At 40.5% G+C, this 15,406-nt stretch overlaps 2 protein-coding genes across 6 annotated transcripts in view; one reads left to right on the top strand and one right to left on the bottom strand.

The window, feature by feature from the left end:
* The window catches only part of LOC132403588 (immunoglobulin lambda-1 light chain-like), a 33,973-nt gene extending 33,604 nt beyond the window's left edge, over positions 1 to 369 (bottom strand). The window contains exon 1 of one of the 2 annotated variants that reach the window (XM_059987014.1): positions 230 to 369. The gene's annotated coding sequence lies outside the window, so the exon portion shown is untranslated. The remainder of the gene's footprint in view (positions 1 to 229) is intronic. The other variant, XM_059987015.1, reaches the window with a different exon arrangement.
* Positions 1 to 15,406, top strand: part of LOC132403587 (peroxisomal succinyl-coenzyme A thioesterase-like) — a 71,062-nt gene that overhangs the window by 22,836 nt on the left and 32,820 nt on the right. Inside the window, exons 1-2 of one of the 4 annotated variants that reach the window (XM_059987009.1) lie at positions 453 to 566; positions 996 to 1,075. The exons of 1 other annotated variant lie outside the window; for it this stretch is intronic. In XM_059987009.1, the coding sequence (XP_059842992.1) occupies positions 1,021 to 1,075 (55 nt within the window). In that variant the 5' untranslated portion in view covers positions 453 to 566; positions 996 to 1,020. Of the gene's footprint in view, positions 1 to 429; positions 567 to 595; positions 619 to 995; positions 1,076 to 15,406 lie in introns of those variants that run through there. 2 more of the 4 variants (XM_059987011.1, XM_059987012.1) reach the window with 2 other exon arrangements.

Here is a 15,406-nt window from a genome sequence, read left to right as displayed (position 1 = left end):
AAGGCTGTGCCCTCTAGTTCTGGATACCCCCACCAGAGGGAACATCCACTCCACATCCAGCTTATCTCGTCCTTTCAACTTAAGTTTCAATGAGATCCCCATGCATTCTGCTAAATTCCAGTAAGCACAGGCCCAAAGCTGCCAAACACTCCACATATGTTAACTCCTTCATCCCCAGAATCATCCTCTGGACGCTCTCTTACTCCAATTATGCTACTTTGCCCCTTACCTGGTCTCACCTTTCACCACCAAGGTGTAGATGCTGGAAATCCTGGCAAGACACACAAAAACAAACTCAACAGGCCAGGCAGCACATATGGAAGTGAATAAACAGTCGGTGCCCATGCTGCTGAGGAACACAACAATGTGATCCTGTCGCCGTGCAGCTCTGCGCGTGCGCGACGCGACGCGATCACGTGACCCGAGGCGGGCACCTCGGGGTGCGCTGTGACGCAGTTTGTGGGCGGCGGGCAACTTATTGGGCGGAAACTTGCCTGGACTGTGATTGGAAACGGCGGGTAGACGCTAGTACGGTGACGATGGGGTTCACAGTTCTCTGGCCGCTGGTAATGAGATCCTCAGCAGCGCCCGGGGGGACGAACGGGGATAGGAACTAAGGTCGTTGGCCACCGGGAAATTCTGCTTCCAAGCGGGAGGTGTCGCCCATTCGCGTCCCGGTATTTCGGTCCATGCTTCCTCTTCCCCACTCTCAGGGCGGAGGAACAACACCTATTTCGTCTGGGTAGCTTCCAACCTAATGATACGAACATCGATATCTCCTTCTGGCAATGTTTTTCCGTCTTTATAATCCGTCCCTATTCCCCACTCTTGCCTCTTACCTCTTCTCCTCACTTTTTCTCACGTGATCTACTCTCCTGTCAGATTCCTCCTTCTCCAGCCCTTTACCTTTCCCGTCCACCTGTCACCTTCAAACGAGTCCTCCTTACCTCCCGTCCCCACCTTTTTATTCTGACATCATCCCCCGTCCTTTCCAGTCCTGATGCAGGGTCTTGGTTTGCAATGTTAGCTCTGTATTCGTTTCCATGGGTGCTGCCTCACCTGCTGAGTTCCTCAGGTATTTTGTTTGTGTTGTTCTGGTAATCATTGTTCACAGCTGCTTTCCATTTTGTTCTGTGAGGGAAATGGGTTTGGGCCCCTTGTTGCTTTCTGTTAGTTTATTGTGGGGGGGGGGAGATTTGGGGCAGATGTTTTTGTTGTGTCTTGTGTGTGAAAGTTTGGGGTCAATGTTCTTGTGTGGGTGTGGGGTGGTGGTTGGGGTCTATTTTTGTGTGGGAGTTGGGGGTGATGGGGTCAATGTTCAGGATACTGTTATGTGCGGAGGGTGGGTTTGATTCTCTGAATGACAATGGACAATAGGTGCAGAAGTAGACCATTCAGCCCTTTGAGCCTGCACTGCCATTTTGAGATCATGGCTGATCATCTATTATCAATACCCAGTTCCTGCCTTGTCCCCATATCACTTGATTCCCCTATCCATAAAATACCTATCTCACTCCTTCTTGAAAGTACCCGGAGAATTGGCCTCCACTACCTTCCGAGGCAGTGCATTCCAGACCCCCACAACTCTCTAGGAGGAGAAGTTTTTCCTTAACTCTGTCCTAAATGACCTACCCCTTATTCTCCAACCATGCCCTCTGGTACTGGACTCTCCCAGCATCTGGAACATATTTCCTGCCTCTGTCTTGTCCAATCCCTTAATAATCTTATGTAACCCCCTGGGTCGCCTCAGGCTCGCTCAGCTCGTTCTCGTATAGGGGGAGCAGCCTTCGGCCCAGCCAAACTGGGTAATCAGCTGGTGTGGATGCTGTGTGATGTCCCCGCCTCGCCCAAAAACAGACAGTACACCATAAGTGATTAAATGAGTACAATTTATAAAGGTTACTATAACTAAGTGATTAATAACGATACAGTATATATGAAGAGAAAAAATAAAGAAAAGGCGCCAAACTTATCAAAGTCCAAACCACTTCGTGCACAACCGTTGGAGCTCAATTACTGAAGTCTTCCGGCCACCATTCGATCCCCTCCGAACTCCTCGACTCGCAGCTCAGGACCCTCCGAAGTGGTCAACCAAGCACATCTATCTTCGTCTCCTCTCCTCAGGGTACCTCCTGGCCTTGGACCCCCGCTTGGGGTCCGTTCCTCGCCCAGCTTACAGCATCGCGTCCTCTCTCTCTCAACCACCTTGCGCCGATCTCCCAAAAGCCCGTCAACAAAAGCTTACAGACTCAGAAGAAAGAACATTAATCCCCATTTGGTTTACAAAGGAATACAATTCTCGTTATCAGTAAATTTTAACCCAAAACAAGCTTCCAGCACTCTCTCGCAACAAAGAAACATTCCTGCTTTTAACAAAACAAAGAAACCCTTTCCCAACAAGCTTCCAGCACTCTCTTGCAACAAAGAAGCATTCCTGCTAGTTAACAAAACAAAAAAAACCCTTTTGATTACATACACAGTAACAAAGAAAAAAAGAAGAAACCCCCTTTACATTTATAAATTTCAATCAGATCCCCTCTCAATCTCCTTAATTCCAGCGTGTACAAGCCCAGTCTCTCTAACCTCTCTGCGTAAGACAGTGCAGACATCCCAGGAGTTAACCTCGTGAATCTACACTGCACTTCCTCTATAGCCAGGATGTCCTTCCTTAACCCTGGAGACCAAAACTGAACACAATACTCCAGGTGTGGTCTCACCAGGGCCCTGTACAAATGCAAAAGGATTTTGTTGCTCTTGTACTCAATTCCCTTTGTAATAAAGGCCAACATTCCATTAGCCTTCTTCACTGCCTGCTGCACTTGCTCATTCACCTTCAGTGACTGATGAACAAGGACTCCTAGATCTCTTTGTATTTCTCCCTTACCTAATTCTACAATGTTCAGATAATAATCTGCCTTCCTGTTCTTACTCCCAATGTGGATAACCTCACACTTATTCACATTAAACGTCATCTGCCAAGTATCTGCCCACTCACTCAGCCTATCCAAGTCACCCTGAATTCTCCTAACATCCTCATCACATGTCACACTGCCACCCAGCTTAGTAACATCAGCAAACTTGCTGATGTTATTCTCAATGCTTTCATCTAAATCGTTGATGTAAATCGTAAACAGCTGTGGTCCCAATACCGAGCCCTGTGTCACCCCACTAGTCACCACCTGCCATTCCAAGAAACACCCATTCACCATTGCCCTTTGCTTTCTATCTGTCAACCAGTTTTCTATCCATGTCAATATCTTCCCCCCCCCCCCCCAATGCCATGAGCTCTGATTTTACCCACCAATCTCCTATGTGGGACCTTATCAAATGCCTTCTGAAAATCGAGGTACACTACATCCACTGGATCTCCTTTGTCTAACTTCCTGGTTACATCCTCGAAAAACTCCAATATAGTCAAGCATGATTTGCCCTTGGTAAATCCATGCTGGCTTGGCCCAATCCTATCACTGCTATCTAGATATGCCACTATTTCATCTTTAATAATGGACTCTAGCATCTTCCCCACTACTGATGTTAGGCTGACAGGATGAAAGTTCTCTGTTTTCTCCCTCCCTCCTTTCTTAAAAAGTGGCATAACATTAGCCATTCTCCAATCTTCAGGAACTGATCCTGAATCTAAGGAACATTGGAAAATGATTACCAATGCATCCACAATTTCCGGAGCCGCCACCTTTAGTACCCTAGGATGCAGACCATCCGGATCTGGGGATTTGTTAGCCTTCAGTCCCATTAGTCTACTCATCACCGTTTCCTTCCTAATGTCAATCTGTTTCATTTCCTCTGTTACCCTATGTCCTTGGTTCATCCATACATCTGGGAGATTGCTTGTGCCTTCCCTAGTGAAGACAGATCTAAAGTACTTATTAAATTCTTCTGCTATTTCTCTGTTTCCCATAACAATTTCACCCAATTCATTCTTCAAGGTCCCAACATTGTTCTTAACTATCTTCTTTCTCTTCACATACCTAAAAAAGCTTTTGCTATCCTTCTTTATATTCCTGGCTATCTTGCGTTCGTACTTCATTTTTCCTCCCCGTATTGCCTTTTTAGTTAAGTTCTGTTGTTCCTTAAAAATTTCCCAATCATCTGTCCTCCCACTCACCTTAGCTTTGTCATATTTCCTTTTTTTTTTAATGCTATGCAATCTCTGACTTCCTTTGTCAACCACTGTGGCACCTTTCCCCCCTTTGAATCCTCCCTTCTCCGGGGAATGAACTGATTTTGCACCTTGTGCATTATTCCCAAGAATACCTGCCATTGCTGTTCCACTGTCTTTTCTGCTAGGATATCCGTCCAATTAACTTTGGCCAGCTCCTCCCTCATGGCTCTATAGTTTCTCCTGTTCAACTGCAACACTGACACCTCCGATCTGCCCTTATCCTTCTCAAATTGCAGATAAAAACTTACCATATTATGGTCACTACCTCCTAATGGCTCCTTTACTTCAAGATCGCTTATCAAATCCTGTTCATTACACAAGACTAAATCCAGAATAGCCTTGTCCCTGGTCGGCTCTCGTACAAGCTGTTCCAAGAATGCATCACTTAGGCACTCTACAAACTCCCTATCCTGGGGTCCAGCACCAACCTGATTCTCCCAGTTCACCTGCATGTTGAAATCTCCCATAACTACTGCGACATTACCTTTGCCACATGCCAATGTTAACTCCCTATTCAACTTGCACCCAATAGCCACGCTACTGTTTGGTGGCCTGTAGACAACACCCATGAGGGTCCTTTTGCCCTTACTGTTCCTCAGTTCTATCCACACAGACTCTACTTCTCCTGATCCTATGTCCCCCCTTGCAAAGGACTGAATCTCATTCCTCACCAACCGGGCCACCCCACCCCCTCTGCCCACATTTCTGTCCCTACGATAGCACGTATACCCTTGTACATTCATTTCCCAGGTCTGATCTCCCTGCAGCCATGTCTCCGTTATCCCAACAACATCATAGTTACCCATTCGCACCTGGGCTTCAAGCTCATCCGCCTTATTTCTGACACCGTGCATTCAGAAATAGAATTTTTAGCCCATTTCTCCTCTCTCTGTTTGAATTGCTGCCTATTGTGCTTAACCCAGCTCCCCGAGCTCCCTTCGGGCTATACGCCCCTTGAATTTTGTTGCCCTTTCTAAATTTACTTATTCTTTCAGCACATTTAACTCCATGTTCCATCAGACCATCCCTCTGTACATATGTCCTCCTTATCACTTGTTCCGCCTCACCTTTCTCTACTACACACTTAATATTCCGGAACCATGTAGTCCCCACCTGTCCCTTATTCTTCATCTCGCTATCCTCTCTCGCTTTCTGGATCCCTGCGCCCCCTGCAAATTTAGTTTAACCACCACCACCCCCCCCCCCCCCACCGAGAAGCACTAGCAAACTTTCCTGCAAGAATGTTAGTACTGCTCCAGTTCAGGTGTAAACCGTCCTGTGGGAACAGATCCCACCTTCCCTGGAACAAAGCCCGGTTATCTAAAAACCTGAAGCCCTCCCTCCTGCACCATCAGCCACGTATTAATCTGTATAATCCTTCTGTTCCTTGCCTCACTCGCACGTGGCACAGGTAGCAATCCTGAGATTGTTACCCTGGAGGTCCTGCCCTTCAGCTTCGCACCTAACTCCCTGAACTCACTGCGCAGGACCCCTTTCATGTTCTTTGTTTTGTGGCTACCTGAAGAAGACGAATTTCAAAAGTGTATATGGATAATTACTTTGATAATAAGTGAAGTTGGACTTGAACCAAATGTAGGCAGGTTGATTAGAGGAGAGGCCATTGTGGACCTAGTGCTGAGCCAGGTCAGATGTCAGACCTCTTGGCAGGTGAGCATTTGGAGACAGTGACCACAACTTCCTGACCTTTACCATGACCTTGGAGAGTGATAGGAACAGAGCATTGAAAAATATTTGTGAGTGTGTGTGTGTGTATTATAATGCTTTTTGGCAGGAACTTCAGTGCAGAAATTGGCAACAGATATACAGTGGGCCCTCATTATCCGCGAATTCAACCAACTGTGAATCGTGAAAACCTGGAAGTGCTCTTCTAGCACTTGTTATTTGAGCATGTACAGACTTGTTTTTCCTTGTCATTATTTCCTAAACAATGCAGTATAACAACCATTTTACATAGCATTTACATTGTATCGGGATCGGAAAAAATCGGAAGTTCTCTTACTCAGTAAGTTGGAACAGGTACATCTGGTATTATTTAGCATCATATTTTACCTTTCTATGCATATAAAACACTTAAGAATGTATGTTTCAGTGCCGGGCTCGGGAACTTCTTCCTGAGTTCAGTCCAATTTCAGACTGCTATTGAGTGCGCTCTCCACCGTGCCGGGTTGATGTGAGGATCAAAAACCTAAAACCCAGTCATTAAACACAGCCTTTCTCACTTTATTGTTTAAAATTGTTCCGATAGTTGACCGGCTGTAGCCTAACGCTTTTCCAATGACCGATGGAGTTTCACCTCTTTCCGATCGCTTTATTATTTCCACTTTATTTGTAATCGCGATCGTGATTATTTTTGTGAACAGAAACACTGTGGATTCAGATCTCTGCCGCTGGGTCCTAATGTCCACCGTAGTGAGACAGGCTGAATAAGGGACTTGAGCATCCGCGAATCTTGGTGTCCGCGAGGGGTCCCAGAACCAATCCCTCGCAGATAAGGAGGGCTGACTGTACTCAGGGAAATGCACAATGGAAATATGGCAAATAGGATTAAGGAAAACTTGAGGTGTTGTAACGTATGCTCACACAGGAGGAAGACTGGAGTGAGGATGTCGAAGAAATTAGAGAGGGTCCTTAAGAACATGAGTAGGAGCAGGAGTAGCCGTCTGGCCTGTTGAAGCTGCTGTGCCATTTAATAAGATCATGGCTGATCTGGCCATGGATTCATCTCAAACTACCTGCCTTTTTCCCCTTAACCCTTAATTCCCCTACTATGCAAAACTCTATCCAACCTTGTCTTAAATATATTTACTGAGGTAGTCTCCACTGCTTTATTGGTCAGAGAATTCCACAGATTCATCACTCTCTTGAAAAGCAGTTCCTCATCTGTCCCCTGAATCTTGGCTATGTTCCCTGGTTCTATTCTCAGCTACCAGTGGAAACAACTTTTCTGCCTCTATCTTTATCCTTTTCATAATTTTATGTTTCTATAAGATCTCCTCTCATTTTTCTGAATTCCAGTGAGTACAGTCCCAGGCAACTCAATCTCTCCTCATAGTCTTACACCCTCATCTCTGGAATCAACCTGGTGAACCTCCTCTGCACCGCCTCCAAAGCCAGTCTGTCCTTTCTCAAGTAAGGAGACCAGAGCTGCATGCAGTACTCCAGGTGTGGCCTCATCAGTACGCTGTACAGTTGCAGCATAACACCCCTGCTCTTAAATCCAATCTCTCGAGCAATGAAGGCCAACGTCCCATTTGCCTTCTTGATAGCCTGCAAACTAACTTTTTGTGATTCATGCAAAAGTCCCTCCCAAGTCCCTCTGCACAGCAGCATGTTGCAGTTTTTTACCATTTAAATAATATCTGCTCCCTTATTTTTCCTTCTAAAGTGGATGACATTGCATTGACCAACAACGTACTCCATCTGCCAGGCCCTTGCCCACTCACTTAACCTACCTATGTCTCCCTACAGACTCTCCATATCTTCTGCACAATTTGCTTTTCTACTCAATTTAGTATCATCAGCAAACTTAGATACACTACACTCGGTCCCCTCTTCCAGATCGTTAAAGTATATCACGAATAGTTGCAGGCCCAGGACCAATCCCTCTGGCATACCGCTCACCATTAATTGACAACCAGAGTAACTGCCATATATCCCAACTCTCTGCTCTCTGTTAGTTAACCAATCCTCTATCCATGCTAATACATCACCCCCCTCTCGATGCATTCTTATCTTATGGATAGGACTTTTATGTGGCACCTTTATCTTTCTTTCTTTTTCAATCTTTTTATTAAATTTCATATATAAAAAAAACAACACATGATAATGAATAGATTACAAATTCAATAAACTTGAAATTACATTAGTAATAGGATAATAATATCCTATTAAACATCAATCAACAAAAGGTACATAAATCAATCAAGTCTATATAAATATATATGAAAAAAAAACAAAAATAATCATCAAAAAAGAAAAAAAAATTTGAAAATATATAGAAGAAAATATATATTGAAAAAAAATACTAAACTAAACTAACATGGGCAATAATAACAGTTTATAAATATATGATAGTGTCAAGAAAAAACTCTGGAACTCCATACCTGAACAAGGATAAGTAGAGAAAAGGATCTGAAATAGGCCAAATTAATTCATATGAAAATGTCGAATAAATGGTCCCCAGGTTTCTTCAAATTTAATTGAAGAATCAAAAATAGTGCTTCTAATTTTTTCCAAACTCAGATAGGAAATAGTTTGGGAGAACCACTGAGATGTAGTAGGAGGATTTACTTCTTTCCAGTTTTGTAGTATAGATCTTCTGGCAATTAATGTTACAAAGGCAATCATTCGTCTGATTGAAGGGGAAAACTGATTACCATCTTCATTTGGTATACCGAAAATTGCAGTAATAAAATGGGGTTGTAAATCGATATTCCATACTGAGGAAATGACATCAAAAATGTCCTTCCAATAGTTATGTAAAGTGGGACATGCCCAAAACATGTGGGTCAATGAAGCCACTTCTAAGTGACATCTGTCACATTGAGGGTTGATATGCGAGTAAAATCGAGCAAGCTTATCTTTAGACATATAAGCTCTATGTACAATTTTAAATTGTATTAAAGCATGTTTAGCACAAATAGAAGAGGAATTAACCGTTTGTAAAATTTTTTCCCATTTATCTGTTGATATATTATATCGAAGTTCTTTTTCCCATTCTTGTTTAATTCTATCCGATATTTCTGGCTGTATCTTCATAATCATGTTATAAATAAAACCTACTAATCCCTTCTGGCAAGGATTAAAAGTAAAAATCAAATCTGAAAAATCCGATGGAGTTGAATTAGGAAAAGATGGGAGAATTTTATGTAAGAAATTTCTAATTTGTAAGTATCTAAAAAAATTAGATTTAAGTAATTTAAATTTGTTAGAAAGTTGATCAAAAGACATCAAAGTACCTTCAAAAAAAAGATCACGAAAACATTTTATACCTTTCCTTTTCCATATGCTAAAAGCTTGATCTGTCAGTGAAGGTTTGAAAAAAAAATTACATAAAATAGGGCTGTCCAGAACAAAGTTTTTCAGATTACAGAATTTGCGAAATTGAAACCAAATTCGTAGTGTATGTTTGACAACAGGGTTAGATATCTGTTTATTGAATTTAGCTAAATCAATAGGAAGAAAAGAACCAAGAACGGAAAATATAGAATATCCCTTTACCTCACTACATTCCAAATTTACCCACTGTGGGCACACAGGTGAATCCAAATCTAGTTTCCAGTACATTAGGTTACGAATATTATTCGCCCAATAATAAAATCTAAAGTTAGGTAAAGCTAGACCACCATCTTTTTTAGATTTTTGTAATTGCCTTTTGCTTAACCTAGGGTTTTTATTTTGCCACACAAATGAGGAAATTTTTGAATCAATATTATCAAAAAAAGATTTAGGAATGAAAATTGGTAAAGCTTGAAATAAATATAAAAATTTCGGTAAAATCATCATTTTAATAGCATTAATCCGACCAACTAATGATAAAAATAAGGGAGACCATCTTGTAGTAAGTTGTTGAATTTGATGAAGCATAGGTAAAAAATTCAGTCCAAATAAATCTTTATATTTCTTGGTGATTTTTATACCTAAATAGATAAAGTTATCAGTAACAACTTTAAATGGCATCCTGTCATTCAATAAGGTTTGCGCGTTTAAAGGGAATAACTCACTCTTATCTAAGTTTAACTTATAACCAGAAAAACTACCAAATTGAGCCAACAAGGATAAAATAGCAGGAATAGACCTATTAGGATTAGAAATATATAACAGCAAATCATCAGCATAAAGTGATAATTTGTATAACTTCTCATTACGGATGATACCAAAAATATTAGGAGACTCACGAATAGCAATAGCTAAAGGTTCTAATGCAATATTAAATAATAAAGGACTTAAAGGACAACCTTGTCTCGTACCACGAGATAATTGAAAAAAAGAGGATCTATAATTATTTGTAAGAACAGAAGCAACAGGTTTATAATATATTAATTTAATCCATGATATAAAATTAGGACTAAAATTAAAGTTTCTCAATGCATTAAATAAATATGTCCATTCAACTCTATCAAAGGCTTTTTCAGCATCTAATGAGATAACACATTCTGGGGTTGTAGGTGATGAAGTATAAATTATGTTAATCAATTTTCTAATATTAAAAAAGGAATACCGATTCCTAATAAAACCAGTTTGATCTTCTGAAATAATCTGTGGTAGTACCTTTTCTAATCTAATGGCTAAAATTTTTGTAAGAATCTTAGAGTCTACATTTAATAATGATATAGGGCGATAAGATGCACATAAAGTAGGATCTTTATCTTTTTTAAGAATTAGAGAAATAGTAGCTTCATAAAAAGATTGAGGTAATCTCTTCTTAACAAACGCATCATTAAAGATTTCACATAGCCAAGGAGAAAGCAATAAAGAAAAAGTTTTAAAAAATTCTACAATAAAACCATCAGGACCAGGAGCTTTCCCTGAATTCATTGATGAGATAGCCTCTCTTATTTCATCCATAGAGATAGGAGCATCAAGCAAGCTACAATCTTCATCTATCAGTTTAGGAATATTCAAGTTATTAAAAAAATTATCCATCATAAACCGGTCACCGTCAAATTCTGATTGATATAAAGATTTATAAAAAACTTGAAAAGTGTTATTGATTTCTTTATAATCAGTAGTTAAATTACCGTCTTGTTTACGAATTTTAATAATTTGTCGCTTAGTCAAAATAGCTTTTAATTGATTAGCTAACAATTTACCAGTTCGATCACTATGAATATAAAATTGAGCTCTGGTCTTAATTAATTGATTCTCAATTGAAGAAGATAATAATAAACTATGTTCCATTTGAAGCTCAACTCTCTTCTTATAAAGTTCTTTGGTGGGAGTAACGGAATAAATCTTATCAATTTCTTTAATTTTATCCACCAATAAAGCTATATCGGAATATCTTTGTTTTCTTTTACCAGCGGAATATGAAATAATTTGTCCACGAATAAAAGCCTTGAAAGAGTCCCAAAGTATTCTTCTATCAATCTCTTCAGTATAGTTTGTTGAAAAAAATAAGTCAATTTGTCGTTTTATGAAGGTAATAAATTCTGGATCTTGAAGCAAAGTAGCATTAAGCTTCCAAGATCTAGTATTGATAGAAGAGTCCGGAATCTTGATAGATAACTTCAAAGGTGCATGATCTGAAATAGCAATAGAATCGTATTTACAATCAATAACATCTGTTAATAAACGATGATCAATAAGGAAATAATCAATTCTAGAATAACTATGATATACATGTGAAAAAAATGAAAATTCTTTATCTTTAGGGTTCAAAAACCGCCATATTTCAGTAATTCCAGAATCAACCATAAAAGAATTAATAAGTAAAGCTGATCTATTCGGAAGAGTTCGAATAGGTTTAGATCTATCCATCGAAGGATTCAAACAACAATTAAAGTCTCCACCCATTATCAACATATATTCATTCAAGTTAGGAAGGGAAGTAAATAAACGTTTAAAAAATTCAGGGCAATCAAAGTTTGGAGCATAAATATTAACTAAAACAACTTTCCGATTAAAAAGTGAACCAGTTATCAACAAAAATCTACCCTGTGGATCAGAAATAACTTCATAATGTGTAAACGAAATTGAGGGGTCTATAAAAATAGACACACCCCTAATTTTAGCGGTACAATTCGAGTGAAATTGTTGCTCTTTCCAGAACCTAAAAAAACGTTGATTATCCTCCCTCCTAATATGGGTCTCCTGTGCAAAAATAATATTAGCGTTCAATCTATGGAATACTTTAGTGGCACCTTTATCAAACACCTTCAGTTCCCATTTGTTCCCCTCTATCCTCTACACTCATTATATCCTCAAAGAACTCCAGTAAGTTTGTCAAACAGGATCTGCCTTTGCTGAACCCATGCTGCGTCTGCCTGATGGATCCATTTCTTTCCAGATGCCTCACTATTTTTTCTTTAATGATGGCTTCAAGCATTTTCCCAAATACAGATGTAAAACTTACTGGCCTATAGTTACCTGTCTTTAGCCTACATCGTTTTTTGAACAGTGGTGTAACATTCACCAACTTCCAATCCACTGGGACCTGCACAGAGTCCAGAGAATTTTGCTAAATTATCATCAAAGCCTATACTATAACTTCAGGCTCAGAAGTTTGCTTTGCACTACCTCTTTAGTGATTGCTATTGTATCGAGGTCCTCACCTTCCATCACATCCATAACATCTCTTTTTGGCATGTTAGATGCATCCTCCACCATGAAGACCAACACAAAGTAGTCATTCAAAGCCTCTGCCATTTCCTCATTACCCACTATCAATTCTCCCTTCTTGTCCTCTAAGGAACTTGCATTCACTTTAGGGCATCCACCCTTTTTTGCTATAGGTAATTATAAAAACTTTTACTATCCATTTTTATATTTTGAGCTTGTTTATGTTCATATTCTACCTTCCCTTTCTTTATTGCTCACTTTGTGGTACTTTGTTGCTTTTTAAAGTGTTCTCAATCTTTCAGTTTCTCACTGTTGGTGACTTTGCATGAGATTTTAGTTTGATGCCTTCATTTATTTCCTTAGTTATCGATGGCTGGCTCTCCCCACCCTTACTGTCCTTGCTCTTAAACGGAATATACTTTTGTTGAGCACTGTGAAAAATCTCTTTGAAAGTCTTCCACTGTTCCTCAACTGTCCCACCATATAGCCTGTGTTCCCGTTCTACACTAGACAAATCCTCCCCATCCCATTGTAGTCTCCATTGTTTAGGCATAATACACTGGTTTTAGATCAAACTGTTGCATCCTTCTTTTGTATGAGAATCTCAGTCATACTGTGATCACTCTTTCCAAGATGATCCCTAACTACAAGATCACTAATTTTACCTGTCTCATTGCACAGGACCAGACATAAGACAGCATGTTCCCTTGTAGGTTCAGTAACATGCTGTTCAAGAAAACCATCACGGATGCATTTTATGAAGTCCTGCTCAAGACTGCCTCGACCAACTTGATTGACTCAATCTATGTGCAAGTTAAAGTCCCCCATGATAACTGCTATTCCATTCTTTCATGCCTCAGCAATTTCTTTTTATCTTTTGCTTTATCTTTTATATCATTTTATCATTTTTATCATTTGCTTTTTCTTTATCTTTATTCACACTTTTTTAGCCCTATCCGTAGCCCTAGTTATGTGATTCACTAGGATCCAGGTCCCATCACGGTTCAGATGGATCCTGTCCCATTGGTATAGCTCCCTCTTTTCCCAACACTGGTGACAATTTACCATGAATTCACACCCACTTTTCCTTGAGCCACGCATTTAACTCTCTAATCTTTTTGACCCTATACCAATTTGTATGTGGCTCAGGTAGTAATCCAGAGATTATTACCTTTTTGGTTCTTTTTAATTAGGTCCCTAGCTGCTCAAATTGCCTTAGTAGAACCTCTTTCCTTGTTCTGCCTTTGTCATTGGTACCCACATGGTTTCAGTATTCACTAGTGAGAGGGGGATGAAGATTTGTGAGGATATCGTAAAATAGGCTGATGTGCTACAACAAGTGCTACAACACGCTGGAATTGAGGAGATTGAGAGGGGATCTGATTGAAACGTTTAAGATAATTAAAGGATTTGATAGGATTGAGGCAGGAAATATGTTCCAGATGTTGGGAGAGTCCAGTACCAGAGGGCATGGATTGAGAATAAGAGGTCAGTTATTTAAAACAGAGTTGAGGAAGAGCTTCTTCTCCCAGAGAGTTGTGGAGGTGTGGAATGCACTGCCTCGGAAGACGGTGGAGGCCAATTCTCTGGATGCTTTCAAGAAGGAGCTAGATAGATATCTGATGGATAGGGGAATCAAGGGATATGGGTCAAGGCAGGGACTGGGTATTGATAGTGAATGATCAGCCATGATCTCAGAATGGCGGTGCAGACTCGAGGGGCCAATTGGTCTACTTCTGCACCTATTGTCTATTGTCTAAGTTGATGTTTAGAAAGAGGAAGTGCTGGAACTTCTGGAAAACATTAGGATAGATGAATTCCCAGGGTGGGATATACCCCAGGTTATTATGAGAAGTGAAATGAGGGAAGAGATTGCTGTGCCTTTGGTTATTTTTGTGTCTTCGCTGGCCACAGGAATTGTACCAGAAGATTGGAGGGTGACAAATATTATTCATTTGTTCAAGAAAGGGAACACTGAAAATTACAGACCGGTGAGTCTCACTGTTGTGTTGGGCAGATTATTGGAGAAGATTCTTAGAGACAGGGTTTATGACCATTTGGAGAAATCAGCATGGCTCAGTGAGGGCAAAGGTATGCCCCACGAGCTTGATTGAACTCTGAGGATATGACGAAGGTAGAGAAATGCTCCCTACGGTTGACTCATTCGGCAAGTCAGGAGGCACAGGATCCTGAGAAGCTTGGCTGCGTGGATTCAAAATTAGCTTACCTATAGGAGGAAGAGGGGATTGTACATGGAGCATATCGTGCGTATAGGTCATTGACCGTTGGTGTTCTGGAACCCTTGCTCTTTATGATTTTTTATAAATAACTTGGATAAGGAAGTGGAAGTGTGGGTTAGAAAATTTTCAGATGACGTGAAGGTTGGTGTTGTGGGTAGTGTAGAACATCATCAGGGATTACGATGGGATACTGATAGGAGGCAGAGCTGGGCTGGGAAGTGGCAAATGGAGTTCAACCCGGAAAAGTGTGAAGTGATTCACTTTGGAAGATCAGACTTTTGAAGGCAGAATACAGGGCTAATGACAGGATTCTTAACAGTGTAGTTGAACATAGGGTTCTTGGGGTTCACATGCATAGATTTCTGAAAGTTGCCAGACAAGCAGTTAAGAGGGATATGCCTACATTGTTGGGGGATTGAGTTCAAAAGACACGAGGTAACGTTGCAGCTCTATGAAACCCTGGTTGGACCACAGTTGGAAAATTGTATTCCTTTCTGGTTGCCTCATAGAAAAAGTCTAGATGCTTTAGCGAGGGTGCAGAGGAGATTTACCAGCATGCTTCCTGGATAGAGAGCATGTCTTATGAGATAGGTTGAGCAAGCTGGGGCTTTTCTCTTTGAGTGAAGGAGGATGAGAAGTGACTTGATAGAGCTATACAAGGTGTGATGAAAGGCATCTATAGAGT

The sequence above is a fragment of the Hypanus sabinus genome, chromosome 13 (assembly GCF_030144855.1).
Source record: "Hypanus sabinus isolate sHypSab1 chromosome 13, sHypSab1.hap1, whole genome shotgun sequence".
In the NCBI taxonomy this organism is placed as follows: domain Eukaryota; kingdom Metazoa; phylum Chordata; class Chondrichthyes; order Myliobatiformes; family Dasyatidae; genus Hypanus; species Hypanus sabinus.
Note: the sequence above shows the minus strand (reverse complement) of the source record. Positions and strands in the feature narration are given on the sequence as shown.